The 12715-nt window shown below is 47.0% G+C and overlaps 1 protein-coding gene across 1 annotated transcript in view; it reads left to right on the forward strand.

Annotated features, from left to right (window-relative positions):
- The window catches only part of LOC124803366, a 401666-nt gene that overhangs the window by 359772 nt on the left and 29179 nt on the right, over positions 1–12715 (forward strand). Inside the window, exon 5 of the mRNA XM_047264552.1 lies at positions 12476–12659. Within this exon, the coding sequence (XP_047120508.1) occupies positions 12476–12659 (184 nt within the window). The remainder of the gene's footprint in view (positions 1–12475; positions 12660–12715) is intronic.

Genomic DNA, 12715 nt, shown 5'->3' on the forward strand with positions numbered 1-12715 from the left:
CGTGGTTCCAGACTGGTAGTCTCGTTAAGATGTCTGGGCGCTCGGGTAATATTCCAGGCGTTGGCCTTTGCAACAAGAAGTAAGTTCATTTAAGTAGTGCCAAAAATCAGGGGACTACCTTCTCAGCGTTGCCAAACAAGTAATGCGCGGCGTGGTCGTGTATCTATGTTACAGGATTCGTTTTTACTCTCGGAAAATATACGACATACGGGATGAGGAGAGATTGTGCAGTGATCTTTTCAGTAGTCACGTGTGTGAGGAAAGCCAAGCTCTGGCGTGCCAAAAGCCAAACGAGGTGAATTTGATGTAGGCGAGACTGACACACCTGCTTCCCGTTAACCGCTATGTAGGAAGCGAATTGAATGCCCGTATCAAGAGTGGCGGCGTTCACAATGTGCCACATGACACACCACACTATAAGGTAGTAATTCCTTTCAACCACGTTTGGCGCCAACTCCGTTGCAGGTTGTTGTATATCGTCCTCGGAGATGCCAAACTGCGCAGTGCGGATGTAGCTTAGTTCAAGGAAGAATTGGCCAGTGTCGCGGAAAGAACTGGGATGTCCGAGAACAGCACAGGTGGAGATAGAGAGATTGGCACTGAGGGCTCCAGCAGAAGGCTTGTAAGACTCGTCCGACAACGTCGCCACACCGTCATATGAGAGCTTACAAATATGGCCTTCACTCTGTCCTGAACATGATAAAGGCCCCGGCTATCCCTCGGGAGGATGAGGGACTCGTAGCGCATCTTAAAAATCATGCCCATACTAACAAAGGATGACAAAGCTGACAACAGGCGGCAGCCTGAGATGGCGGGATCGGAAGCGTTTGCGCAACATTACGAATGCGCGACCAAATAGACTTTGGCATATCTCGTCAGTTACAAGACAGTCATCAGTTAGTCCCACTCTGATCTAATAGACGCCTGCAGTTGATGCTATCGAGCGCTGTATTTTAGTTGTGAAATCAATGCCCAAGCAACATATCGTGTCATTTACTCGTAGGGAGGTGACATCTCCATCGGGCAGTGCCTTACCTACAGACAGAGAATGCGATTTTTGGACGTTGAGACTACTGCCCGATGCTGCGAGGTAGGTCGCTACTAGAGGTCTGCATTATCTCCGATTTTTACCGGCGTGTCCCGCTCGCCCCTCTGGCTCTCGGGAGTATGCGGCCGAGCGTCCTCTTCCGCCGGCTGTGGGCAGCCGATCGCCAGCGCTCGGCCGAGTGCGCCAAACGCTCGGCCGGTCGCCAGTAACCGGTGGACTCAGTGCCAGCGAGCGGCGCTCCGTCACACTCCTTGAAATCACAGGCCACCGCTTCACATTAACCACTCACTTATTTCTTTTACAAATGTCTTTCGTTGTTTACTACCAGTTCTATCACCTAAATAATACACTTGTGTATGTTATATTTGATGTTTGTTAATATGTTGCACACTACTGGAATTTCGCTTTTGAGGTTATCATGTATTCCACCAATTGTGACGTTAAAAACTGTAATGTCTGTATTTAGTATTTTGTTCCATTCGGTAGACAAACGGGAACACAGTAGTCTAATCGTGGACTACGTGCAGCCTATCCCCAAACTCGGCCATGTATACGTTGTACTAATATTGAATACAGGATCGGGAAGGAATGACGGAGTTAAAAGTAATACTCACGAAATTTTGTTGCACAAACGTTAATTTCTGAATAAATTATGACCTGTAAATAACGTTACAAGTGAATCATGACTATACAATTCGTTTTTCGTCATTGGTGCTCCCTGATACACAGGCGTCATTTGTGTTCCTGGAGCTATTACTACAGCTGGCGGTCTGAACTTCTTCCTGTGAAGTCAATGAAAGTGGAGTCTTACATTTATATTGAGGAATGTTTCCTTCCTTGTGATTACGTGGTATGTTGTGAATACTTACGTAATTGTGATGGATCAATAAGAGATCATCCACCTTGCCTGATACCAGGCACGATCTTTTGCTGGACAGCAGGTGACCGGCCTATCTAAAATTTCTCTCGCTGGCAGCACTAGTGGCAGGAATACAGAGAACTCTTCTGGCTACTACCGAAAGCCTTGGAAATAACCCCGCATGCGTTTTCCAAAACTGCAAAATTTGTCCTTCGGCAGAGCTACAGTCGGATCTGGAGAGCGAAAGGTACCTGTCGAGTTCATTGGTAGTAACTGTGTGTCCATCTTCGTCGTCCTCATCCGAATTCCAGTCCATCCCGGACTTTTTCATGGGAAGAACTTGGTCACTGTTTGCTTGAATGGACTCTAAACATGAATGAAAACATCCGTAAGATATTCCTGTCACCTTCAAATATACGAATTACTGGTTACTAAACGACTATATTTACGGTGACACTTTATATATATTGCACAAATTACATCAAAACGCATTGTGGAATGTTTAAGCTGCGAAACCCTTCCCAAATGTCACATTGTAGATGTAATAAATGTTGATCTAACGAAAGATTAGACAAACAAACATTCGTTTACTAATTGGTTTCAGTGAATGAACCTTACCATTTACGGGCAGTTCCGAGTACAATCACCGAACTTCAGCATACGCGGCTTGCTTTTCGTCTGCTGTGAGTTTCTTCAAATGACGCCGTGATGGCCATAGAACCGTGGCAACGTAATGGATAGCCTCAATTTTGCACTTCTCTGTGATGAAGTATGCTGCTCTACTTTTTATTTTCGCCATGAGCTGAAAAGGAAACCCAATATACATAACTGCTCTCTGATAATTCAACAGTTGTATAAAGGATCGTAACCTATAGAAAGTGTTCTTACCTCGTTGTCACTGTCTATTGGTTCACAATGATGTAACAGACTCTTGTACCACGGCAGCACACGTTCCAGCGTTGTTACATTTGCAGTTTCCAAATCCAAACTTGCTTCTTTAACGGGGGTTAGAAAAGCGACAACGTCTCGTACGCACCCTTCTTGGAAGGTTTCTAAGAGTGTCGACTGCCCCCGAGATTCTAGTAGATATCGAATACCGTCGATTTGACTTATGACGGAATTGAGCATTAACAGTATACTGTTCCACCGAGTTACAGCTTCTTGCTTCACAGAGTGCCGCAGACGCCCCGAGTGACCCGATCTCTTCAAATAGCGTACTATAGCTCTTGCTGATAGTAGACACGACGGGATTTCAGGGGCTTCGTCTTCTAAAAACGTCTCTTGAAATGTGTGACGAAGCGCAGTCATCAAGCAGTGATCAAAGCAAGGCAAACGGTCGTAAGATTCAAGTGCCTTCTTCATATTAGCTACTTGGTCGGTGACAAAGTAACATTTCGTAAGATTATTCTTGTTAATTCCTAACTCAAGCGTCCGCTCTTCGATTTCGTGCCGTATGTTCTCTCCTGTCTTAGGTACGTCCGGAAACTCGGTTGTTATCAAAACAAGCGTTTCTAGCTGCCACTCATCATTCACGTCACAGACAAAAACTTTATATTCTTGTAGTTATCAGACCACAGATCAGCGTCTAAAGCGCACATTTTGTTCTTTAAGGCACATACTAGCTTGGGCACCATTGTCACCCGTATTTTGTCTGCGTTCTCTTTAATATGCCGCGATACAGTGGTAGGGTGCGGAAGAACATCTCCTATACTGATTTTGCCGTAAGTGGTGCCAACATTGATGAGCTCCTGCAAATAATTCTTGAAGCGAATCTTACAGCGAGTATTTAACGGTAGCAAATCTATTCGACTCGTATCGACCAATCTATCAACAACAACTTTTTTATGCTACTTGGTACTGCAAATGGCCTGTGGACTTCTGCTCCGCATTTACTTTTGCAGTGCCGAATCATACCTGTTGTGCTTGACTGGTACGAAAGTGTGGTATCACATGTGGTACATTGCACGAAACCTGCAGAAGCCCGCGTGACAGGATCCACTGCAAGTGCAAACGATTTCCAAGCTTCACTTTTCGCCTCCTCTTCCGACATGTCTTTCTTCTTCAGGACTAATGAGCCACTCCTAATTCTCTCCATAACACTTCTCTTCGTTTCATGAATGGAACGTTTACGACCTATACTTGGTTTATCCATAACGCTGTCTGCGCTGCTCAAAGCCAGGTCGTCAACTGCGTTTCTAATGCGATTCGGCACTGTAGAGCACGCGGCGGTTGTACTGTCACCGACCGAGATTGTGAGTATGCTCGAGCGCCCGGCAATGCTCGACAGTCCAACCGATAACCGAGAGGTGGAGGACAACCGGCCACATGGTGCATTAGACGGCCACAGCCGTATTGCAGCGTGGGCCTTTCCCAGCCGTCGAGCAGCAGCACGAAATGGGAAATACTCGAGCGGTTGTTTTCATCGAAATGCAGAGCTCTAGTCGCTACCCACGCCAGTGCTGCGCGGATATCATCGCCGTAACGAATGTATACTAGATCACCGGCATAGGCAGTGCAGCAAAAAGTATGTTGTTTCTGGATACCCAGATTGCAATAGTACCACCGTCAAAAACGCGTGGTCAACTCTATTAAATACCTGGCTGAAGTCGAGGGAGGGCAACACCTCAGGCATTTGGGGAACTTGGCAAGTGTATCATGTCGCGATACCGACAGAGGTCAGCGCGGATGTGAAACGAAGTAACGGATGGTCCGCTTGAGACACGCCGCCGGTGGTCGAGTGAAAATTTTCATGTACTGTTGAATAAGGTCAAGGGGCGATAACCGCAGATCCTGGATCCTCCTCGTGGTTTGTGTATGGGTACAATCAGTCCTTCAAGGAAAGCTACATGGAGCTGCACTGTTGGAGATAGTAGATCGCGGCAGATATCCGCCCAGGCAGCGGACAGCAGTTGCTGGAAAACCCAGTAGGAGAGGGGGAGGCGACTTACGGGTGACTCCTGTCTGTATCTCTTCAAGGACCTCTGCTCCTTTACATCTGCAATCAAATCCGTTGCCGCAGCTAGGAGTATCGTGCTAAAAGTGAGCTGAGAGGCCTCCGCAATCACCAGTGTGTGTGTGTGTGGGGGGGGGGGGGGGGGGGGGGGTGACGATGCTCCAAGTACAGCCTAGTGTAAAGGGCGTTTCTTGTATCACGCTGTCTAGGGGTAATCCATCGTCCATAGTGATAATGTGGATCAAGGCGCATCGCTGAAGCGTGGATGGTCTCTTCTGTCTTGAGTGCAGCCCCTGATGGTCGCCCCTTGAGGGTGGCATCCTATGAGGATAGTGATCTGGAACTTGGCTTTACTGTGCAGATGAAAGCGTCGGTGTGTAACAATACAACAGAATGCTATAGCAGAAGCCCATGGAGAAGCTTGGTGCAGAGTAACCGTCACGAAAGGGCAGACTGCTAGTGCCGCGCAGGCGAGTGCAGGAGTTCCACGTGTCCTCTATGAGCCGCCGACGTTCTGGAGAAGCGAGGTGTACCACATGCAACTTTCATGGACCACGGCTTTGTCGTACACTCTAATGGCCGAGGCTGATGGCACAGGTATAGGCCGCATGGTCGGAAAACGCTAAGGGACACACTGCGGCAGCTCTTGTCCCACTGACAGTGGAGTACGAGATGTAAACACGATCAATGCTGCTAGATAAATGGCTAGTATAGTGTGTCAAGCCAGACCGATCGCCGTGAACGTTCTCTCACAAGAAGTTTGGGGTTACTGACAACTGTGGCAAGTTCTGCGCACAGAGAGTGATGCAATACCTAGTCCTTGGGCGCTTGGGTGCAGTTGAAATCCCCTTCCAGTACCAAGGCGTCCTACCATCCCATATGGAGGGATATCACTGCATTTGTGGAGAAGGTAAACCGTTCATAACGCCGATCCGATACGTACGGTGTATAGATATTTACGAGTCTAACTCCTTGCATAGTAAGAGCCGTACCTCTGGCGTGAGGGAGATACTCGACGTCTTCGGCAAGTATAGCTCCTTGGAGGAGAACCGCCACTCGCTACATGTAGGAGACGCACGTGAGATAATAAATCGTGTATCTGAATGACCCTGTGAAATCTTCGAGAGTCACCGACATTCACGTCCTGCTGCATTGATCATGTCTTGCAACATGGCCAGTTGGCGTGCACGTATGTTACTGACATTAATTGTTGTTAGGCGATAAGTATGATCGGTTACCCCCCTCCAGTAAGTTGTACTGTACAGCATTTGTGGTCGCCAGGGGTGGTCCCATAAAAGCTGCCGATGCTGCCGCGGTCACTGCGACGGGACGGCGCTGGACATATCCGAGGGGGCACCAACGCCCTCGGAGCTCACGGGGTGTTCTGATTCCTCCTCGATGTCGTTCACCCAAGAATCAGATATGACACTTGGTAGCCACATCTTATAAGCAAAAGGTTGACCGTCGATGGCAGCCGCAGGAAGCGTAGCCGCTGCGACATCGTGGCGTTGCGTCATCCGGTGACGAGTTCTATTCGTGCATTCGAAGAAGGCAATCGGCAGATAGAGTAGGGCGTCGCTTCTGTCGTTTTCGCAGAGAGCGTTGCTTGCGCGCAAGTTGTGCACTGTAGTAATGCGTGCGGCAGTGGGAGGAAGGCAGAAGTCGGTAAAACTCCGGATTCGGCATGCATCTTCGCAGGAAGGTCAGCCTGTGGGTGCGAGTGGTCGTTTTCCTTGGGCAGTTCGGCCGCTGGCAACGTACAAGGAGGTGTGTGGTCCGCCGTGCTGTCGTCGACCATCGATGACGGTAGTATGTGTCGGTCCTGGGCAAGAATGTCTGCCGCTTTCGTATCCGCCACTTAGGTTAGGGGACAATTAGCGGGCGTCGCAGGGGTGCAACGTCGCCGACCGGTCTCTAAAGTAGTCTACGTTGGACACTTGCCGATCGGACATCGCCCTTCCTGGCCGCAACCGGCCCAAGTACGCGGCTGTCCGTCGTACATAACGATGGCCCTGCAGCCACCGATATTTAAGTAGGTCGGGGCGTGCTTTGTCAATTCAACCTTGATTTTGGTTCAAGTGGTTCAAATGGCTCTGAGCACTATGGGACTTAACAGCTATGGTCATCAGTCCCCTAGAACTTAGAACTACTTAAACCTAACTAACCTAAGGACATCACACAACACCCAGTCATCACGAGGCAGAGAAAATCCCTGACCCCGCCGGGAATCGAACCCAGGGACCCGGGCGCGGGAAGCGAGAACGCTACCGCACGACCACGAGCTGCGGACCCTTGATTTTCCGCACGCCGTTTAAGACGTGATATGTCTCAGACATTTGCACTTTCCAGCCAAGTGACGTATTACGTTACCATACGCTTTGAGTGCTGTCATCACAAAATCTGGTGGGACTTCGAAAAGGAGTTCGAAGACCGTCAGAGTGTAGAGACAAAATCCAGCGTGGTCTATCGTGACGGCACTATGTCGCCGTCAGAGAATCTTAATTTGAGAACACTAGTGTGCCTGTGCTCATCTGTGCACATCCCTTCACTTATCAGTTTATTGAAAAGAGAATCGCTATGACGTCTTGTGGTGCAATATGAAGATAGTTTCGAATAAAACGTTCAATTACATTTGGTGGACGTCTTGCAACACATGCTTGAAAAGAGATCTTAATTGTGACCTGGTGGTATGAGTGTCATGGCGCTCACGAAAGACAGTCGCGATTTACTTGCTGCGGCGAGAAGATAAACAGGAAACAGTCGCGCCCGCTGCATGACAGGCGGGACGCAAACAAGACGTCGTGCCTTACCGGTGTCTAAAGGCAGTCGCCAACTTGGCTACGACTTCAACATGGCAGCAAGGCGTCGTCATGTGATATAAACTATCTAAGGAGTGTATCAACAAACGTCGTTATTTGATATGTACCTATGACGAAGAGTAGCAAAACGACGTGCCTTTGATAGATCATTATTGTGCCGTACCATTGAAACAGTATACTTTCATAGCACACAACTTATAACACTAAAGATGTCAAATACAGGAAGCCCCTGTCAACCGATATGGAGTTTCTTGCCATTTTATTGTAATAAGCACATTTGTGTCCACCTCCTTCCAAATATTTTTTTTTCACTATTTGTTTTCTAAAAGACTCTGGGTCTTTCTTATTAATTTAAGAGAAATAGTACGTACAATAGTAGATGCTATTTATTATAAATAATGCATTGACTACAATACTTGTTGCAAAGACTAACGACTGGAATGTTACCCCAGTATCCATAAATCTGAAAATAACTCTCACTCTACGTCAGAAAGCAAACACAAATAACACAGTGCAAGTTTTTGCTGTTACGAAACTTTTGATAAGATATATATATATCTATCTCAAGGTTTTATGTAGTGCCTCGTGTTTACATCTTGTGGGTAACTATCTTTTTCAGTGATGATGAGCAGCTTCGGAAAAAATCTCCTCTTCCATTCAAATAAAATTACGAAACGGTTTTCCATCTCGAAATCTGTGTGATGAAGTGCGTTAATGCAACTTCGAGAATATGTACATTACGCATGCACAAACTGATATTAGCCACTATAGCCCTACTTTAACTATATTCAATTTAAGACCAAAAATGGGGCGAAGATTCAATTTAGTTAAGAAATAACTTCTACTAGTACGTACAATGAGGTTACTAAAATCATAGGTTGGCAATATGCACGTATACAAATGGTGGTAGTATAGCGTGCACAACATACGAAAGGGTAGTGCGTTGGCGGAGCTGTCATTTGTACTCAAGTGAGTCTTCTGAAAAGGATTCCGAGGTGATTATGGCCCCACGACGGGAATTAACGGACTGTGAACGCGGAATGCTAGTTGGAGCTAGAGGCCTAGGACATTCCTTTTCGGAAATCGTTGCGAAATTCAATATTCCGAGATCCACTTCATCAAGAGTGTGCCGAGAGTGCCATACTTTAGGTATTACCTCTCACCAAGGACAACGCAGAGATCGATCGCCATCACTTAACGACCGAGAGCAGCAACGTCTGCATACCGTCAGGGCTAACAACAAGCATCATTGCGTGAAATAAACGCAGAAATCAATGTTCAACGTACGACGAACGTATCCGTTAGCACAGTGCGGCGAAATTTGGCGTTAATGGGCTATGACAGCAGACGACCGACGCGAGTGTCTTTGCTAACAGCACTACAGCACCTCTCCTGGGCTCGCGACCACATCTTTCGGACCCTAGATGACTGTGAAACCACGACCTTGTCAGATGGCTCTTAGCACTATGGGACTTAACATCTATGGTCATCAGTCCCTTGTCAGATGAGTCCCGATTTCAATTCGTTACAGCACATGATAAGGGTTCGAGTGCAGCGCAAATACCAACAAGCAATAGACCCAAGTTGTTAACAAGCCATTTTGCAAGCTGGTGGTGGTTCCACAATGATGTGAGCTGTTTACATAGTTTCGAGTGGGTCCTCTGATTTCGGAAATCTTTAGGGAGTTCAATATTGTGACATCCACAGTGTCAAGAATCTGCCGAGAATACCAAATTTCAGGCATTACCTCACACCACGGACAAAGCAGAGGCCGATGGCCTTCACTTAACGACCGAGAGCAGCAGTATTTGCGTAGAGCTGTCAGTGCTAACAGACAATCAACGCTGCGTGAAATAACTGCAGAAATCAGTTTGGAACGTATGACGAATGTAGCCTTTAGGAGAGTGCGGCGAAATTTGGCTTTAATGGGTTATGACAGCAGACGTTCGAGGTGAGTGCCTTAGCTAACAGCCGGCCGCTGTGACCGAGCGGATCTAGGCACTTCAGTCCGGAACCGTGCTGCTGCTACGATCGCAGGTTCGAATCCTGCCTTGGGCATGGATGTGTGTGTGTGATGTCCTTAGACTGGTTAGGTTTAAGTAGATCTAAGTCTAGGGGACTGATGACCTCAGATGTTAAGTCCTGTAGTGCTTAGAGCCATTCGAACCATTTTTTGAACCTTAGCTAACAGCACAACAGCACCCGAAACGCCACTCCTGGGCTTTTGAGCATATCTGTTGGACACTAGTCCACTGGTAAACCGTGGCCTGGTCAGATGAGTCCACATTTCAGTTGATGAAAGCTGATGGTATGGTCTGACTGTGGTGCAGACCCCACTAACCTATGGATCCAAGTTGTCAACAAGGCACTGTGCAAGCTCGTGATGGCTCTGTAATGGTGTGGGATATGTTTACATGGAATAGACTGGTTCCCCTGGTCCAGCTGAACCGATAATTGACTGAAAATGGTTACTTTCGTCTACAAGGAAGCGATTCATTCGGCTTTGGAGCCAGCAAGACTCAATATTTATGCAGGGGACTTGCGACGACTTGTTGAGTCGATGCTACATCGAGCTGCCGCACTACGCCGAGTAAAAGAAGATCTGACACGATATTAGGAGGTATACCATGACTTATGTTGCCTCAGAGTATGTCAGACCGTTGTTCAGCATTATTCGCCGTTCAAGCCCTCGACGAGTGCAGAGTCTTCCATTTTCCTTCGATAATCGCTAATAGAGTTAAGGCAGCTATTTTAAGAGCGTCATTTTCGTAAAGGAACTGTTTAACTCAGTCAGATGCCGCAGACAGCTCGTGGAGAGCACTGAGGTCGTAAATCACGGTGAGAATCACGTTCCTTGAGATGTAGGGATGGGCAAACTCGTTCATCCTTGGGAACTAGTTCACTGCTGATCATTCTTTTTTGGGAACCGTTCATTTTTACTCGTTCACCGTTCATTTGTGCTTGGTATACGGTTCTTATGAAAAACTGAAAACTAGTAGTGTAGGTGACTGAAGGATGGAGGGCACCAAGAGGGGGCACTTGCCTCCCTCCTGGAGTATAGAGTTTTTTTTCATTACAGAATTCTTACACACTTTTAGAAGTAATTTCTGTGATTCTGCAGAACCTCTCGTTTAGCCAACTGTATCGTTGTGTGGCTGATCGCAGGGAAATAATATAGGGTGGCGCACGGAAAACCGGCCCGGAGAACAGACTGCTCGCCAATTACGGACGATGCGTTGCCCGTTACGAGCAGACACAACAAACAGACAAACATGTAATAATTAGGCAGTGAAAAAATACCAAGCTAATGCAAGCAACAATTGCGAAACAATCGATGACGATATGTAGAGAGCTGGAGAAGAGAACATGAAAATCTCACGCGACGCGCTTGGGCTATAGCTCATGTAGTCTTGTAAACGTGTTGGTGGCTGTTTCCCAGCTTAATAGACCACAAGTGTCTTGTATAAAATTCTTCATTTCTACTTCCACTGCATAGCTATACTACGTTGTAAACAATAATCGTTTACACCCTATATATACTTCACGTTGTCTCTGAGTTCGTACTTCGTAGGCGAAGTAGAGACTTCATGGAAGCATAAAATAAAATGTGGTTTTCTCATCATACTTGCGTCACACGCTTAGTAAAACTTAGGTTTTAATGTTCCATTATTAAAGTTAATGCAGCAATAATAATAATAATTGAATTCGCAGTAATAAAGTTTTTGGTTTTGAAGGTCCTTCTGACTAAATGTTTTTGAGATAACAAGTAAATACGATTTTATGGCAATCTATGTCTTTTCAAATGGAGAGGCACCGCTTTTCCTACTGAGCCAAAATGACCCACAACCCACTTTTTTTCCAAAGAAACCTAACTAGCAGTAATGCAAATTGGAAACAAACAAACTTAAAAATAATTAGAGCCTTCCTAAATGTATTGTTTTGTATATGAAAGGTAAACGAAAATCGTTTTATATGAATTTTCTTACACTAAAAATTAAGCAAACTATTGAAAGTTAGTTGCTAAATCAAGTCGATGAAACCAAAAATTTTTGAATAACAAAAAAACTTGCCTTGTTAAAAGTATGCCTTCTGCTGTTCATCGATATAATGAAATGAGCTGATATGACCTTTTGTTACCTGAAGAGACGTACCTATTAGATACAACGTATTTTTTGTGTAATTTACGTTACTATAAAATACTTTTTGATTACCGGTCGCGGACGCTGAATAGCCAGAACCAAGTGCAAGAACAGTTTGGAACACATGTAAAATGGGCGAGCGCAGTGAACGAAACGAACAACTGGATACTAAACGGTCGGCAGTGGAACCGAGACAGGTGGTCATGCGAAGAACGACGAGTGCGGCCGAGGTAGACCGAGACAGACGAGCACGCGACCGAGGCTGGAACGATAACTGCCGAAGTGACCGCCGCGACCGAAGTGAACTAGTGAACTATGAACCGATCGTTCCTCGTTCCCGGGAACTATAAGTAGACCGCCGCGACCGAAGTGACCTATGAACTGATCGTTCCTCGGTGTTCCTTCCTCGGTCCTTTCGTTCATCTCGGTGTACCGTTCCTTTGCACCCGTTGGTTCGCGAACTACTATTGAGATGCACCAAGTCGTTTCAGAGCCTGCGGCAACCACGAAGAACATCACGTCTGGCGCGCTTTGCGTTGAGGAACAGGTCCCTTGTGAGGACGGCTGTAACGCTGCAGTCAAGCCGATAGCGCGGTCACGAGCTTGCGCCGCAGACTTAGCTGTACCTTAAAGGGCGCCGTGGCTGCTGTTGTGCAGGTGCTGGGCTACGGCGTGGTGCTGGTTGCGTTCGCGCTGCAGCTGCCGCTCAGCCTGGCGGTCGGCCGTCTGCAGGGGTCGTGGCGGCTGCTGGTCGCAGACCTCTACCACCTCGTCTCCTTCTTCGGCACCGTCAACGTGTGGCGGGGCGTCTGGAACGTCCTCGAGATCTTCCTCCTAGAAGGTGATTTGCTTCCTCTGCCAGTCTACAAATCTAGCATCCTCGAGCAGTGGATTCTA

This window comes from Schistocerca piceifrons, chromosome 6 (assembly GCF_021461385.2).
Source record: "Schistocerca piceifrons isolate TAMUIC-IGC-003096 chromosome 6, iqSchPice1.1, whole genome shotgun sequence".
Taxonomy (NCBI): Eukaryota; Metazoa; Arthropoda; class Insecta; order Orthoptera; family Acrididae; genus Schistocerca; species Schistocerca piceifrons.